At 34.2% G+C, this 19369-nt stretch overlaps 1 protein-coding gene across 4 annotated transcripts in view; it reads right to left on the bottom strand.

The window, feature by feature from the left end:
- VPS13B (vacuolar protein sorting 13 homolog B) overlaps window positions 1-19369 on the bottom strand; it is a 673385-nt gene that overhangs the window by 350707 nt on the left and 303309 nt on the right. For all 4 annotated transcript variants that reach the window (XM_054590316.1, XM_054590313.1, XM_054590314.1 and 1 more), the window contains exon 24: window positions 9449-9669. In XM_054590316.1, the coding sequence (XP_054446291.1) occupies window positions 9449-9669 (221 nt within the window). The remainder of the gene's footprint in view (window positions 1-9448; window positions 9670-19369) is intronic.

Genomic DNA, 19369 nt, shown 5'->3' with positions numbered 1-19369 from the left:
GAACAGTTAGATTATGATGTATGCAGCCACTGCCTTCTTCATGTGTTTATCTTATTCATCTTTGATTCATTCATTTCTGGCCTACTAGTACTCAATAAATAGTCACTGAATTCCCTTGGGGGAAAGAAATGAAGTTGTGGTAACTCTGACAGAACCCAGAGGGGAGTCTGGAAATGTGTGCCACAGGCAACCACTCACAAGGAAGGGGTTTATTTGGGGTCTCATGTCTTATCATTAAAATCTAGGTTTATCTGGCCCACCAGGATACAAAAAAAGTATTAACTCCTTACCAAATCTTTGAGTACATGTTATTCTTTGAAGTGCTATACTGTTTTGTGGCTTCCTATTCTTTCAGGAATACCACTATATTCCAGCAGGGATATTCAGACCCATTTATGAAGAGGATCTCAAATTTTACATCAGAATCAATCTAAACTAACAAAATGGCATTCACATATCACATCAGAATTTCCAAAGTTTTTTCATAAATATCTCACTTAAACTTCCCAAAATCTTGTGATCAATTTTGGTTATAGCAGCTGATAACAATTTAACAGTGGTTGGTTTATGAGGAATTATCGAGGAGTGAAATTAAGTGAATAGGTAAGAATTATTACATTTTGAGTGAAAGTGATTCTCAGGGCATGAGGTTCATTAAGCCTTTGTGTTTGGGTAGCAGCAGCAAGGAGGTCTAGGGAGGCAGGTGATGGGAAGGAGGGGCAAAAGGAGGGAGGAGACGTGAAAAATACCAGGCCTAACACAAGTTCTATCTATGTAATGACTTTGCTTAAAAATGTTTTCTATTTAAACAACAAAATCTGACCTTATTTCCAAGCAAAGAAAATATCCCAGAGCTCTAGTTTTGAGCCAAATATTACATTTAATGTGATTCCATACAAATGACAATATTAAGTTTCTCAAAAGAAAAAAAAACTAATATTAATAATAGTAGAGTTCCAGGCTAAAACAGTAATTGTAACAGAATTTATTTTCAGCTGGGATGGCTAGGGCTAATCCTTCCAAGGCAATAATGATCTTTCATATAAAATCTGATCTATGATGATCTAAATTATAAAATCTCTGGGATACAACTCCAAGTTGGTCATATAGGAATTAAGCTACTACTACATATAAACTATGAATAATTTTTTCTATTCTCTCCAAAAGATCCTTCCTATTCCTTTATAATCTGTCCTTCCTATTACTTCCTCCTCCTTCCCTCTCCCTGCCTTGCCTCCAAAACAAGGAACCTGCTCTGTCACAATGTAGTAGTTTATATATTCTAACATTTATACAAATGAAATTACTCAGTAAGTACCCCTTTTGATTTGGCTTCCTTCACTCAGCATGATTGTGATACTCACCTAAGATGTTGCATTTATCAGTAACTAGGTGTTTTTATGGAAGAGTAGTATCACATTGTATGCGTAGGCCATATTTTAATTATTCAGCTATTGATGACCATTTGGGTTGTGTTCAGTCTACACAAATGTACCTGCTAAGTACATCTGTGTGGGCACGTAGTTTTGTTTCTCTGAGGGAATATTTAGGGATAAATGGCTGGGTCTTTGATAAGCACCTCCAGGAATTTCTAAGTTGTTCTCAAAGTGGTTATAATTTTTACATTCCTACCAACTGGAGGACTGTAAGAGTTCGAGATGATCCATGATACAGTCTTTTTTTTTTCTTTTAGTTAATCTAATAGGTTTATATAAGTTTGTTTTTCCCTGATGAATAATCATGTTGTGCATCTTTTCATGTCCTTATTGGCCAGTCCTCCATCTTACATGGTGAATGTCATTCAAATCTCTTTCCCATTACTTGTCTTCATATTATTTTATTGTTCTTTGTCTCAGCTTCTTGATTAGAAAAGATTCTTTAAAAATTTTGGACAACAGTTTGATAAATGTGACAATTACTTTCTCCAATTGTGCTTTCTGCTACCTTACTATGTCTTTCAAAGAGAAAATGTTTTTACACTTGAGTATGCCCAATATTTTTTAACCTTCCAATCTAGGAACTTGTATCTCTCTCCAGCATTCCCTTGTGGTTTCAGGGTAGAGAGCTCTGACATCTGTCAGAATCACTGTTCATGTTTCTTGGCACCAATGTAAATGCAACTGATATCATTCCATTTTCCAATTGTTTGTTACTAGTACATAAAAATACAATTTATGTTTATACATTAACCTTGTCTCTTGCAACACTGATAAATTTATTAGTTTTAGTAATAGTAAGTTTTACTAGGATTTTCTACCAAATAGATGTTGGGCAAAATTAGGCTTATAGTTGTTTGTATGGAATACAATAATTAATAAATAATAATACAAGAATAAACTGTTTCAAATACTCACAACTGTAAACCTACTTTTCCTCCACCCTGTATTTTATCATATGCAAATAGTAAAAGTTCTACTTATTTTCTTATCTTTATGCCTTTGATTTCTTTTGCTTGGTTCACTGCAATGGCTATGAAATCCAGTATGATACAGAACAGCTGCTGAAAGCAGTCATTCTGGGCATATCCCTGATCTCACTGGGAAACATTTCAGTATTTTACCAATAAGTATGATATATTCTTTCTCATATATTTCCTTTATGAGTTTGAAAGTTCTCCAGTACCTATAATTTACCGAGCTTTTATCACAAATGAGTGTTAAATTTCGTCAAATGTTTTACATGCATCTATTGAGATTATCATATAATTTTTCTCCATTGTTTTATTATGATGGGTTGATTGAGTGATGAATACTAAATTTGCATTTCTAAGATGAAGTCTACCTGGTCTTTACATATTATCTTTTTAATATATTACTATATTAATTTGCAAATATTTGGTTAATAATTTTTACATTTATTTATTTGAGGGAAACTGATTTCTAATTCCTTCTTTTGTGAAGTCTTGTTCAGGATTTTATAAAAGCATTATGCTGGCTTCATAAAATTCGTTGGGCAGGAATCCTTCATTCTTTACATCTGGGAAAAATATTGGTAAAAATCTCTATTATTTTCTTCTTGCTTATTGAAAGAATTCACCCATTTGGTCTTGAAGATTTTTTTATGGGAATATTTTTGATATCATATTCAGTATCTCTTAAAAGACATATAAAAGTGTTCATATTTTCTACTTCTTGTATCATTTTTGTACAGTTCTTTTTCAATAAAAAATTTTATTTCATCTAAATTGTTGCATTTGTTGGCACAGAGTTGTTCATTAGTTTCTTATTATGCTTTTAACGTCAGTAGGATCTGTGGTGATAACCGCCCCCTTCATTGGTGGATACTGGTGGTTTGTTCTCTCTCTCTCTCTTCTCTCTGTTTGCTGTTTTAGTCACCTCTGTTGTCTATTATTTTCTTCCATTTACTTACTTTGGGGTTAACGTCTTCATTTCTTGGCTTCCTAAACTGGAACCTTAAGTAGATAATTTAAGCTCATTCTTCCTTTCTAATATAAGTTTTTAAAATTATGTTTCCCTGAAAACACTGCTTAAGCTGTATCCACTTTCTAATTGTCATTCAACCAAAATATCCTCTAATTTCCAAGTGATTTTGTCCTTGATTCATAGATTATTTTAAAGCATACTATTTAATATCCAGATAATTTACTATTGATTTGTAATATAACTTGACAGTGGTTCAATAGTATAGTATACTAATTATGATCTTCTTAAACATAATGAAACCATATTGTACACCTGAAAAACAATGTGCATTCTACAGTTGTTGGATATAATGTTCTGTGATTGTCAATTAGATGAAGGTGATTTCTTAACATTTTTCATATTTTCTATATCTCTAATTATTCATTTGTTTTTATCTAATGGTTTTATGAATTCTTGAGATGTTATAAAAATTCCTAATATGACTGCAGTAGTATCTATTTTTTCATACCTTCTGTATCTCCAATTATTTATTTTTCATCTAGTTGTTTTATAATAACAGAGAAATGTTACAAAAATTTTCTACTATGATTCCATGTTGCAATATTTTTTGCATTAGTTCTGTCCCTTTTTGTTTCATGCCCCTCTTTGCCTCTAGTAATGCTCTTTTTATTTATGTTTATTTCACTTAATGTAAAACAAGCAAGTCAAGATTTCTCACACTGTTTGTATGGTACATATTTTTCCAATGCATTTATTTATATTCTGTTTCTTTACATTTCCAATGATTCTCTTCAGTAGTCTTGCCTTTTTCACACTCTGTAAATCTTTGCTTTTTAACCGGGGAAGCTGGAGCAAGGGTCAACAAACTTTTTCTGTAAAGGGCCAGATAGTAAATATTATAGGCCTGTGAGCCATATTATTATTCTCTGTTGTTGCTACTTAATACTGCAGTTGGAGAATGAAGGCAACCTTAGACAATATGTAAAACTGGGAAGCCCCAAATTTGGCCTACATACCTTAGTTTCAAACTCTTGAATGTTAATGTTAAGAACATTAACATTTAATGTGTTTATTGATGAAGTTGGTTCAGCCCCCATGATTTTATTTTTTTCCGCATCTATTCTCTATTTTTGTCACTGTTATCATTTCTTGACCTCTTTAGATTTGAATGTTTTTTAGTATTTCTTTTTACTTTATCTATTGGCTTTGGCTCCATCTGTTTGTATCTCTGCATGTTTTTAGTAGTTATTCTAGGAGATTTATATATGTATGTATATGTACACATGTGTGTGTGTGTGTGTATACTTTCACAGTCTACTTAAGTTATGTTCACTTAGAGTGATATTTATAAATCACGCAATCTTATAGGTCCTTTTGGTCCATCCTATTTCCCACTAACTTTAATGATTTTGTTAGCGTAGATAGCAGGTTAGTTATTAATAAAGGAAGGGCTCAAATGGAATGTGACATTAAGCCTGATTAATTAGGGAGCTGAATCAGTCAGTGTATCTGATTAAACTAGTAATCTGTAGCATTCACAGGCTCCCCCAGGGTCAGCCACGTCCTCCACCAAAGGGCCTTAATCCCCAAGCTGGCAGGAAGAATCAACTTTCCTATCTCCCCAAGGGACAACCAGACTGGTAGCTAGGATTATCAGGGGGAGGGATAAAACAGTAGGGGAAATTCCTTTGCTGGGCACATACACAGTAACAGCCAAATAGCACAGGTGAGTCAAACAAATGAACAGTATAAGCAAAATGACTAAGCAGAGGTTTGAGGCATGCGCAGTAAGAGCCAAAATGGCACCACAAAGAGGATGAGCCTAGGCTGGGAAAATGCAGGAAAGGGATTCAATAGGGGAAGGGTCCAGCATGAGTCCACGAAGGATTAGGTAAAAGATTGGTTAGTTTCAAAGAAAGCTTACCCCTTCCCAAACCCCAGGAAATATAATCAAAGCTTAACAAAGGCCTGAGGTGTTCCTTCATGTGTTCACGTATTCCCAAGCACCAGCCAGTAGTCGTCTGGGTACCACCAGGAGGATGGGGAAATAAGACACAGAGAAATTCTGCATCCCTGGGTATTGGCCCTTCTGGGCCTGGCAGGCACCTGTGCTGGTCTGAGGCCCCAGAGGCAAGACCTTCTTCCTTAGTGAGAAGGAGCTGAGCCCGTGATTGTGGGTAAGACATCAGGCACCTGTGGGCAGTCCTTTGTTTTCACTCCAATATACCTAGGCACTCTGCCTCAAGTCCTCCTATGCATGGTTCCCAGCAATGCATTTCTTTCAACTCTGTTAGGAATCCTATTTCTGCCAGCAACAATTTGGTTGTCTTCTATATCACATCTACAAATACCAATAGCCCAGCAAATGTTATACATATTTATGAAGTTATTTATTATTTCTCTTGGCTTTCTATTATTTCTGAAGATCCAAGTTTTCATCTGGTATCATTCTCCTTTACTTTGAAGAACTTCGTTTAGTATTTCTTGTCAAGCAGTGCTGCTGGTGACATATTCTCTTAGTTTCCCTTAATCTACAGTGTCTTTATTTCACTTTGATTTCTGTGGGATATCTTCACTGGCTTGACAGCACTTTAAGACATTGTTCCAATGTCTTCTGTCCTCTACAGTTTTTAATGAGATATCTGTTTTCGTTCAAGTTACTGTAAACCTACATATAACTTGAACAAGAAGACTTGTGTCTTCTTGTAGCTGCTTTCAAGATGTCTAAAAAATTTATCTGTTCTTCAGTATTTTAATCACAAGTTTTTCTTTGACTTTATCCTCAAAAATAAACATTCTTTGAATTGAGTGAACTTAATGAATATGTAAAAGCCTATTTCTTTTTGCAAATTTGGGAATTTGTTAAGGTTTCTGCAATTATTTTTTCTTGTTTTTTTCCTGCCCCAATCTTCTTTCTTTCAGGAAGTCCAATTACACATTAGTAAAACATTTTGCCCCACAGCCACTGAAGCTCTGATCTTTTTCTAAATACTAGTTTTCTCTCTGTTTTTCAAAGTCAGTAATTTCCATGTTCCATGTTCAAGTTCAGTCGTTCTTTCTTCTGTCATATGCAGGCCACCTCTAAGCCCATGTGGCATAATTTCACTCTTTCAAGTATTGCATTTTCAATTCTGAAATACCCTTCAATTCTTTTTATACTTTTCATTGAAAATTCTTGTTTTTTAATTCAGTGTGCTTTCCTTTACACCTCATAAAAAAAAATAGTTGCTTTAAAGTTTTTTAAATTATTTTAGAACAAATTGGATATATTTATTTATGTTGTTAGTTTTTGTCCTCCCCTCTCCAGAGTATGTAGAAATAATCAATGGAACGAATGGGGTATAGTAGGCTTTTGTGATAACGGATCTAAAAGGATGTGAATCTGTCTCTCTACAATCTCCTTCTCAGAGCTGTTATACGAAAGTATCAACTGAGTGGCTTAAAACAACATAAATTTATTATTTCACTGTTCTGGAGGTTAGAGTCTCTAATCAATTTATCAGCAGACAACCTTCACTCTGAGCAGAGTGGTGGTAGCCAGGAATCCTTGTATTCTTTGGCTTGCAGACGAACTAGTCCAATCTCTGCCTCCATTTTCACAAGGCACTTTTTCCCTGCTGTGTCTTTACATTGACTCTCCTGTGTGTGTCTATATCTACATTTCCCATTTTTATAAGAAAATCAGCCACATTAGGTTATGGCTTATGGCTTACCCTAATGACATCTTTTTTGACTTCACTGCCCCAGTAATGACCCTATTGCCAGGTAAGGTCACATACTGAAATACTGGGGGTTGGAAATTCACCGTATCTTTTGGGAGGTGTGCAATTCAGCCTGTAACAATTTCTCTTACTCTTGGAAATGTTTTTCAGGAAATAATCTATGAAAGTGTTAATTATTTCATAATTATTCATTCCTATACCACTGTGGATCATAATAGAATAATAATTATAAGTATTTTAATAAGTCCATGTTTAATATATAGCAGGTCCAATGTTTTCAACATACATAAATATAAAAATTAAACAAACTGTATAGTATACAGTATGGGGCGGGAGAAAGAGAGAAGAGAAAAGAAACATGGTATCAGTAAGGAGGCTCTATAAAATATAGTCATAGCTGAACCCACTTTAAAAAATATACCTTAAATATTGGCTTATAACCACTAATGCTGGGATAAACATAGATTTATTAATATTTACCTATCAGATCCACTGATATTCTAAAAAGTATTATTTTAAAAATAAAATTTCAGCCCTGGCTGAGTAGCTCAGTTTGCTAGAGTATCATCCTGATAAGGCAATGTTGTGTGTTTGATCCCTGGTAGGGGCACATTCAACAATCGACTAATGAATGCTTAACTAAGTGGAACAAGAAATCTCTCTCTCTCCCCCCGGTCCTTGCTCCCTCTTTCACTAAAATCAATAAATAAAAATAAAATTTCAGATAGTACACAATATTGACAAGCTATGCACTACAGTCTGCTTGGGGTCAAAGAAACATAATAAATTCTGTACAATTAATAATTTGAACAAATCTAGGTGATTCAAATTTATATTAAATTACAAAACTGTAGAATGCAACATGTTTGGCCTACATCAACTGAAATGCAAAGAGATACCACTTCACACCTGTCAGAATGGCCAGCATAAACAAATCAGCAAACAAGTGCTGGCGAGGCTGTGGAGAAAAGGGAACCCTGGTGCACTGTGGTGGGAATGCAGACGGGTGCAGCCACTGTGGAGAACAGTCTAGAATTTCCTCAAAAAAACTAAAAATGGAACTGCCTTTTGACCCACCAATTCCACTACTGTGAAAATACCCTAAGAATCCCGAAACACCAATTCAAAAGAATCTATGCAGCCCAGTGTTCATAGCAGCACAATTTACAATAGCCAAGTGCTGGAAGCAACCTAAGTGCCCATCAATAAATGAGTGGATCAAAAAACTATGGTACATTTACACAGTGGAATACTATACAGCAAAGACAGAGGGAGGGAGAGGGGGAGGGAGGCGGAGAGGAAAGAAAAGGAAGGAGAGAGAGGAAGAAAGGGAGAGAGGGAGGGAGGGAGGGAGGGAGGACCCTTCGCAACAGCATGGATGGAACTGGAGAGCATTATGGTAAGCAAAATAAGCCAGGTAGTGAAAGACACACACCTTATGATCTCACCTATAAGTGGAACCTAATCAACAAAACGAATGAGCAAGCAAAATACAACCAGCAATATTGAAATAAAAAACAAACTGACAGTGACCAGAGGGGAGAAGGGAGGGGGATAACGGAGGGAAAAGAAAGGGATTGGTCATCAAGGAACATGTATAAAGGACCCATGGACAAAGCCAAAGTAGGGAAGGATTGAGGGTGGGAGGTGGGGGTGGGGCAGGGGAAAGTGATGGTGGGAAAATGGAGACAATTATACTTGAACAACAATAAAAAAAATAAAAATATATAAAAAATTTAAAAAATAAAATTTGAAATAGTATACAACATTGATAAGCTATACACTAGAGTCTGTTTGATCAAAAAACATGTATTAAATTCTGTGCAATTAATAATTTGAACAAACCTAGGGGATTCAAATTCATATTAAATTGCAAAATTGTAGAATACAACATGTTTGGCCTTACCAACCAAAATGTTATGAGATTAACAAAATGCCTTTTTAAACTAGTAAACAGCACTCTAAAAAAAATACTGCATGTTGAAGAAAAGAAGTTCAGAGTGATAATCTGACTGAAAATTACATTTGATCGCTTCAACAGACTCTTCCAGTCTGATGGTGAAGTAGTTCTTCAGTGTTTAAATATTTTACATCTGCAACTGATTTCATTCTATCAGCCAAAAGATGCATTTATACTGCCACCACTGCATTTTCAGAAGAGTTTAAATTACAAAACTTGAGAGAGCTTCAAAGCAATTCTTAATCTAGCCATTCTGATCTTGATGGTCTTGTTAAAAATAATTTAGGACACTTAATAGAAGAGAAACCCTGAAACAAAATGGAAAACAATTGTGCCTAAATCACATTATTTTAAATTTCCTTTCATAAATCAAATGTACCAACCTGGAGGTTCGAGCATTTTATCTCAAGAGACTCTAGGTCAACATGAAGACAGACAACAAATGAATGTCTTGTATCAGGTGCTGTAGTGAGTAGTTTTTGAGATGTAACTGCTAGAGTAGAGGTACAACCCATAGGATCCACGAGGCACAGTGTCATTTGTTTCCCAAAAAGGGTATATACGCTGAAATGATGCAAGCTGATAGTCCAAGGAAAAGCATCACCTGATAAAGGGGACAAAAGAGGGTAGGGAAGCACACATATAAAATTGTAGTTAATTGTCACTTGATAGTAAGCTGTCCATTGTCTAAATTTGAATTACAAAACATTTAATACAGCATCATTAAAAGCAAATAATATAGTATCCCACAGACTAATGTGCTAAACAATCTGCATGCTACACTACCTTCTAAAATTGTTTATATTTGTATTTATTGCAACATGCTACTCTATCAATAATTACATTATACACATACAGAAATAAAACTGGAGGAAATGAGATAGAGATACAAACAGAAGTTCTAACCTCCTCTTCCTTTACCCAAGTGCATTAAATGGTGCAACTGCTGAGGAGGTATGCACTACTTTAGAGATCACCCGGACTGTGTTAAATTAGGAAAATGCAATAACCTTTGCATGGATACAATGTGATCACAGATCTGATTGTGGAATGAGAGAGGGGAAGGATAAACATTCTGCTCTGGTCTGTTGGACGACCTGCACCAGAACCATGCAAGTGCTTATTGAAAATGCAGACTCAGGTTTAACTTCAAACTACTTCATCAGAATCTCTGATTGTAAGACCCAAGATACATTCCGCTATCTGGCTGTGGGGATTCTCAAGTATAATGTTATTCTTAAATAAAATATACTTAATAAAAATGTAAGCATTGATAAAGTTCAGGATAAAGAGCAAAATTCCTCTCCTTTACACTATTTTTTTTATCAGAGATTAATTCATTAATATAAATGTGAGATAAAACCATCCTTTTTATTATGGCTATAGAAAAACTACTTTGTGAAATAATTTTATACATGTACTCAGATTAGAATACCTATAAACATTTCTTACTGTGATGCCAATTTGACGGGAAATATGTTCCTTATAACTTGTATTTTTTAATTTGTAATTCTACTACTACCTGTCAGTATAAACTACATAGTATAAACTTCTATTTTAAGTACCTCAATTATTTTAACGTACATGAAAATATTTATATACATTCTAATTAGAAAGGTGCTAGTATCCCACTAAAGATAATTTACAAAATATATAAAGAAAAAAATCAAAACCAGTCAGAATCTACCTTCTGCTCTGTGACTCCCAATAATAAACCCTATTAACACTGTTATATTTCCTTGAAGTCTTTTTTCTCCCTATAATGTCGAACATGCCCACAGAAAATTAGAACGAGGATTGCATTCTACTTTTAGTTTCACATTATTTTTCAGTGCTTAAAAAAAACAAACCTCGAAGTGAATGACTAAGTGCATCATACAATAAACGTATATATTAAAGAACTTTAAATATGCATTTATGTCATGAGAGGTGATAATAAATGCTACAAGGTAAATTCTCATAAATTTGAACTTTCAAAATGTCTTGGCCAAATGTAGCTTATAAAATTAAAATCAGAAACTTTAAACTTAAGACTTGGATAATAAATCCACAGAGTAGTCTACAATAACTTCAGTGGAAACAATGAGAAATGCATAATAATATGTGGTCAGCACTGTGGTAATCTGCCTGTTTTAAGACTTAAAATATTTTTCCCCCCAAGAAAGAATGACAAACTTTAAATCATCTGTAACTAATTTTAAAATTATTTCAAAACCTATACAAAGTTCCATGCTATTTACAAAATAAAGGCTATGCCAAATTTGTCTTAAAATATTTTGGAATGATTTGAGGTTACATATTTTAAAACTGGTAGTGAGCTATATATAGTTTTCAAATCTTATGTTATCTAAGAAATGCTAAATGGTGGTTATCCTGTAGTGAAGAGTGAAGGGCACAATGTTTAAATTTGTTAAATTGAATTAAAAAATCCCAAATGACATTGGTACTGTCTCAGATATGTGTCTGCTTCCACTTTGGAATCAGATCAATAAATAAAAATTGGGTACATCATATTCTAAGTCTTTAAAAGAAACTTTTAAGTTAATATTTTATGTCTATTTATTTAACATGCAGATTGTCTTTTTTAAAAAGCACAATCTACCTTGAAGATGAGCACTTAACATGCAATGACAAATTCCCACAATTAAACATTATGAAAAAATATTACCAAAACACAATCCATTATCGGCACAAATATTCCTTTTATAAACACATACATATACATGCACAAATAATACCTTCCTCGTCTCCCTAATTATTCCCCTTATGTTCCACAAACCAGCATGACTCATGCAGGTTTTTATTTCAAATATAAAAGAGGGTTATCAAGATTATTTTACTACCTATTGTAAGGGTTAACACTTTCGAGATAAATACACTATCCTCCACAAATACCTATAAATGAGCCAAAATTGCTGATATTGTTTGCCAAATCACTTAGCACTTAATTAATTTAAAGACCGTTAAATAAAGGGTTCTTTAATTGTAAGTGATATTAATTAAGTAATGGGTACTTCCATGGAATAAAGAATGATAAAAAGTGTAATCAATTTTCCTAGCAGAAAACAACTGACATGCCTAGTGGAGAGGACAATAAAATTGAGCAACCCATAGTTTTATCTGCTTTGTAACCAAAATTCTACATTTCAAACAAAATACTGTTTTGTATTAAATAATGTGAATAGTCAAGAGAATATTAACAAATCAAATCCAGCAATACATTAAAAAGATTATGTGGCATGATCAGGGGTTTATTCTGAGGATGCAAGGTTGGTACAATACATGCAAAACAAGTACATCACATAAACAAAATGAAAGAATAAAAATCACATTATCATATTGCCCTGGCTGGTGTGGCTCAGTGGGTTGAGGGCTGGCCTGCAAAAGAAAGGTTGCCAGTTCTATTCCTAGTGCAGGGCACAACCAGGTCCCTGGTAGGGGGTACACAGGATGCAACCACACACTGATGTTTCTCCCTCCCTTCTCCTCTCTAAAAATAAATAACATCTTTAAAAAAATTGATGCCTACCTTTAAAAAAAATCATATGATCATATCAATACAGAAAAATAATTCAATAAAATCCAGCACCCATTTATGATAAAAAAAAAAAACCTGTCAGCAAAGAGGGAATAAAGAGAACATACTTTAACATAATGAAGGCCATATAAGACAAACCCAAGCCAACATCATACTCAACAGGCAAAACTACTAGCATTCCACTTAAGATTGGGAACAAGATAGGGATGTCTGCTTTCACCACTGTTACTCAACATAATACTGGAAGTCTTAGTATGATGACTCCCACAGATATCAGGCAATAAGATGGAATAAGAGGCATCCAATTTGAAAAGGAGGAAGTAAAACTGCCATTATTAACAGATGACATGATATTGTACACAGAAAACCCAAAAGACTCCACTTCAAAATTACTAGATGTAATAAATGAATTTGATAAAGTAGGAGGATACAAAATTAATACTCAGAAATCAGTGGCATTTTTATACACAAATAATGAACTATCAGAATGAGAAATTAAGAAATCAATCCCATTTACTATTGCAACAACAACAACAACAACAAACAAGGTACATAGGAATAAATTCAACCAAGAAAGTAAAAGGCAAGCAATTGGAAAATTATAAGATACTGAAGAAAGAAACTGAGGAAGATACAAGTAAGTGGAAGAATATACCATTTCATGGATAGGAAAAATTAGCATGATTAAAATACCCATACTATTGAAAGCAATCTAAAGATTATACACAATTTCTATTAAAATACCGTTAGCATTTCTCACAGATATAGAATATTCCAATAATTTATACAGAACCACTGAAGACCCCAAATAGCCTCAGCAATCTTGAAAAAGACCACAGTTGGAGGTAACGCACTACTTGATATCAAACTATACTACAAGGCCAAAGTAAACAAAACAACATAGAGTTGACAAAAGATCAGTGGAACAGAAGAGAGCCCAGAAATAAACTATGGTCAAATTAAACTATGACCATATAAACGATGGTCATAATAAGTTATGGTCAATTAATATTTGACAAAGGAGGAGAGTTCATACAATGGAGTAAAGACAAGCCTCTTCAATAAATAGTGTAGAAAAACTGGACAGATACATGCAAAAAAATGAAACTAGACCACCAACTTACACTACATACAAGAACAAACTTGAAATGGATTAAAGATTTAATTAAATGTAAGTTGCAAAACCATACAACTCCTAGAAGAAAACACAGGCAGTAAAACCCTGGACATTTCTCATAGCAGTATTTTTGCCGATATATCTCTTAGGGCAAGGGAAATAGAAAATAAACATAATGGAATACATCAAACTAAAAAGCTTTTGCACAGTAAAAGATAGTATCAACAATATGAAAACAGAGCCCACTGAATGGGAAAACATATATGACAATGATCTATCTGATAAGGGGTTAACTTCTAAAATATATAAAGAACTTATACACCTCAACATGAAAAAGGTAAACAACCCAATTAAAAATGAGAAAGGGGCTCCAACTAATGTGGCTCAGAGGGTTGGGCATCGTTCTGCAAGATGAAGGGTCTCTGGTTCAGTTCTCAGTCAGGGCAGAGGCACATGGCTGGGTTGTGGGCCGGGTCCCCATTTGGGTGTGCCTACTGATGTCTCTCTCACACATTTATGTTGCTCTCCCTCTCTCTCTCTCCCTCCATTCCCCTATCTCTAAAAAATAAAATTTAAAAAAATGGGAAAAGGACCTGAATAAATACTTCTCCAAAGAGGACATACACATGGCCAATGGACATATGAAAAAAATGCAGGTCACTAATCACCAGTGAGGTGCATATCAAAACCACAATGAGATATCACCTCTGCCTATCAGAATCGCTATCATCAATAAATCAACAAACGTGTTAGCGAGGATGTGAAGAAAAGGAAGCCCTTGTGCACTGCTGGTGAGCATGTAGACTGGTGCAGGCTCTGTGGAAAACAGTATGTAGTTACCTCTAAATATCAAAAATAGAACTGCCTTTTGACCCAGCAATCCCACATCTGGGAATATATCCAAAAAAACCAGAAACACTACTTCAGAAGACTGCATGCACCGTTATGTTCATTGCAGCTTATTTCCAACAGCCAAGATCTGGAAGCAGTCAAGTACTCATAGATAGGTTAGTGGATAAAAAAGCTGTGGTACATTTGCACAGCGGAATACTACTTGGAAAAAAAATACAATAAAAAATTCATTAAAAAAAAGAAGAACGAAGAATATCTATGCATACTGACCCAAAAAAGATAATCACATGTTGTTAAATGTTATAAACAAAAGACAAAAAACAAGTTGCAGGACTACTTCCAGTAATAATGGGAGGGTTAAGATGTCACATAGAGTTTTCTCTTGTTATTAATGTAAAAGTAATCTATAGTTTTAAGGTTAAAAATAGTTACATGAAAAAAAAAGCAGTGGTATGTTTATACAGTGGAATACTACTTGGCCACTAAAAAGAATGAAACTTTACCTTTTGCAAACGGCACAGATGGACCTGGAGATTATTATGCTAAGTGAAATAAACCAGTCAGAGAAAGACAAATACCATATGATCTCACTTATATGTGGACTCTAATGAAAAAAATTAACTGACAAAATAAAAACAGAGACGTGGGTACATCGAATAGACTGAGAGCTGGCAAAAGAAAGGGGGGTTGGGGGATTTGATGAAAGAAGGTGAAGGGATTAAGCAAATTGTGTGTGTGTGTGTGTGTGTGTGTGTGTGTGTGTGTGTGTGTGTGTGTAAAATCCCAATATCACATAGTCACAGACAACAGTATGGTGATCGCCAGAGAAAAAGCGGGGTGAAGGAGATAGAATAGGCGAAGTGGGATAAATGGGGATGGAAAGAGACTTTGCTTGGGGCAACGGGTGCACGATGCAGTGTGCAGATGATGTTTTGTTGAGTTGTACACTTGAAACCAGCATGGTTTTGTGAACCAATGTCACCCCAATAAATCTAACAAAAATAAAATCATCTCAGTTTTCCCCCTTAAGAAATAAGAAAAAATGAGATCAAAAAAAGTAGGAAAAAATGATAAAAATTAGAACAGAAATCAATGGCACAGAAAATAGAAAAAAAATCAGTGAAACTAAAAGTTGTTTCTACAAATAGATCAGCAACCTCACAACCGTTTACACAGGCTAACAACAAAGAACAAAATTTTTAAAAGGGAGAGAACCCCCACAATACCAAAATCAGAAATAAAAGAAATATTACTTTTACCTCCCAAAATTAAAAAGAATTTAGAAGCAGTATTATAAACAACTCTACATGTCCCAATAAATTAGGTAACTTAGATGAATGAACAAATTTAAATTTAAACTGACAGTATTATTATTGGTGAGCTACTGTTCAAGATTACAAACTTACAACTAGGTGATGAGTATGTTCTGGAGATCTCATGTACAGCACAGTGATTACGGTTAACAACACTGTTTTATATACTTCAGAGCTGCTGAGACTAGATCTTATATGTTCTCACCACCAAAAAAAAAAAAAAGTAATTATGTGACTTGATGGTAGTGTTAGTGCTACAGTGGTAATTATATTGCAATATACAAATGTATCAAATCAATGTTTTATAATCTAAACTTACAGAATGTTATGTCGATTATAACTCAATAAAAAAAATTTGCTTTAATGAGAACATGTTACCTTGGTATCATTTTAAAAATACATTTTTAAGATTTTTAAGAAGATATAAATTATATAATTTATTTTAAAAAGATGACCAACAAAAATATGACAGCATATTGATCTGCCATATTGGTTTTTGTTTTTAAAATGTGTGTGTCAGAAGGGTAAAAATGCAAAACTGATGAACAGCGAAGAAATAAAAGATGATTCCTTTTACAGCCTTTAAAAGTCAGATATTCCACAGTGAAACAAGTGAAGGAATAGACTGGATATGTGCTACTTAGAAGAGAATAATATCTATACAATGCAATATATTAACTTCATTTAGGCAATTCAACAGCTTAATTTCATGTACAATACATATATGATGATTTTCAAAAAATTTATTTTAAAAACAACATCAAGAAAAAATCTGAAGCTCTTTTTGAGCTCCCTCTTTTCCCTGTGGAATCCCATTTACATATGATATAGGACTAAAGTCAAAGACACAGTAAAACTGGAAAGAAACTATTACAATAGTACATCACCATGTTTCAGAACAAGTGGAAATTATAATTAACAAACTATGATACTTAAAAAAATCTAAAGTAGAACAATATAAATCACTAAACTGAACCAGATTACACTAAGAAACAGCCCTCATGTTTTTCATAGGTGCTCAACGATTTTCACATCAGTTTTTACTAAAATTCACTAAATCCAAGAGCAGCAAAGTTTTAATTTATTTTTCATAGGTGCTCAACGATTTTCACATCAGTTTCTATTAAAATTCACTAAATCCAACAACAGCAAAGTTTTAATTTATAAATGATCTCAATATTCCATTTCTGTCAAAATATTTTACTAAAGTTGCAGGCAAATCTTTCAAAGAAGAAAAAACAAACCTCTGCTAGGCACAGTGGAGAAACCCATCTGCTCAGAGGTGTGAGCTGGATGTAGCAAATTACATCTGCAAGCTTTACTGCAAGTGCTCCCTAATGAAACTCAAGATGTTGATTTTTGACCCAAACACCCTACACAGATTGAATCTGGCTATATTAGAGTATATTAGAGATAATCTCTCCCTTCCCCCTGGCAATTGAAATCAGATGACACATTTCAACACACAGTTCCTCATTTTAAACTTTAGAGGTCCAAGTTCAGTATAGAATGAACCTCAAATCTATGAAAACCCATCTTCATCATCCTATGGACCACCTTTGTAATGGTGGGGTGTTTTTTTTCAAATCATAATGACTAGGAATTCTTTTCCCATTCTTTATGAACTTGAAGACAAGGTTAGAAGCTGACTTTTTCTTTTTTTTCTCCTATAGTAACCAAAAGAGTTTGCTGAATATGCTATTTACTGAATAGCATACTCTACAACTATTTAGTGAGCTCCTAGTTTGTGCCATGTATTGTGATGGACGACGGGAATAGAACAGTGAACAAGACATACATTTCCTGCTCTTTTCACACTCCTAGGGAATGCAAATGGTGAACAGAAATTATTAAGATAAGGATAGAAAAAGCAAAGAGTCAGGCACAATGAGAGCAGAGAACAGGGGGACTTCACAAGTGAAAACTCTGAAACATGAAAGATGAGAATAGGAAGGGAGCCTGGAGAAAGGTTGATCCTGGAGGAAGGCACATTTGTAGCACACGCTAATGCTCTGTGATAGGATAGAGCTGTGCTTGTTCCAAGAACACAGAAGAGACTATAGAAGACAGTATGTTGGCAATTGTTGAAGTGGGAGAATGGCAGAAAAAAAGGAGGTGGGCAGAGCCAACTCATACGGGGATCTTGTTGGTCATGTTAAGGATTTTAAATTTACCCAAAGCTTGATGGGAAGCCATGGAAGGGATTTCAGACAAAAATAACTGGGACTGGAATTTCCTTTCGTCAGGAGGTAAGGAGGAAGACAGAAGAGTCAGGAAGAGAAATCTCTTGTGGCAAAGTTTCTGAGAATTCTAAAGTACAAAAGTGGTCAAGACAGACCAATAGAGATTTAAAAATTGTTCGATAGGGGTGCACCAGAATCATTTCTGCCTTTAGTAGGAAATCTTCATTGAACTGTATTCTTTAATGCTTAATGTAAATAGATATTATAAGGGAATTTAAGGAAGTGAAGAGTTTTATTTTTATTTCACAGATAGGGTTCCATACATGGTTCCAGAAACACAGCAGAGTAAGAAGCCAAAAGGAAAAATGTAACTGGAAAACAGCAGATTAGAAGCCAGGCCATGAAACTTGGAAATCCTACTTAGATATTAAAAACTAATATGGCTTTCACTGATCACTTGTCATGTGACAGATACTTAAAATGCTCATATATTATCTAATTTAATCCTCACAATCTTTTCAAAAAGATACTAAATTTGTTTATTGCATGACTCCCATCAGTAGCCTGTAAAATGTGAGAGGGCAGGCACGATATCTGACTGGCTCAAATCTTTATCCTGTGTCTGTCATATGGTGAGGTGCTCAATAAATAACTGATGAATAAATGGGTCAGATGTGTAAGGCAGATGTGAAGATGAAGAATAAGAAAGAAGCTATAGGAGTGAGCAATATAGTAAAGAGAGATGGCTGATGAAAAAGCCAGCCTTGGTTTTAGAAATATATTTTAAAAAATAAATTTCCTCAAAAATTCTAGGTCACGTAGCTCCCTCATCAATAAAAATGGACATTATGTGTCAAGCCGTACTGATGTAAAATTTATGTTTACTTTGGATGTTTCAGAATATAGAGAAAGCTTTAAGACATGAATCAAATGCTCCCATTTTATTTTTGTTCTTGTTGCATTTTTATGATAATCTTAAATTGAAAGAGACAGAAATAAATGGAAAGATAATCTATGCTCACGGACTAGAAGAATATTGTTAAAATGTCCGTATTACCCAAAGCAATCTACATATTCAATGCAATCCTTATCAAAAATCTAATGGTATTTTTTACAGAAAGATAATAATAAGTAATCCTAACCCATGTGTATGTATGTGTGTGTATTTATGTATGTATATATGTGTGTATATAGATATAGATAAGATGTATATATCTCTCTCTCCAATCAATTAATGACAAAAGAGCCAAGAACATGCAACAGGGAGTGGATAGTCTTTTCAATAAACAGTACTGAGAAAA

This window comes from Pteronotus mesoamericanus, unplaced genomic scaffold (assembly GCF_021234165.1).
Source record: "Pteronotus mesoamericanus isolate MK-2021 breed Mesoamerican mustached bat unplaced genomic scaffold, CSHL_Meso_final scaffold_174, whole genome shotgun sequence".
Lineage (NCBI taxonomy): Eukaryota > Metazoa > Chordata > Mammalia > Chiroptera > Mormoopidae > Pteronotus > Pteronotus mesoamericanus.
This window is presented reverse-complemented; position numbering and strand designations above follow the sequence as displayed.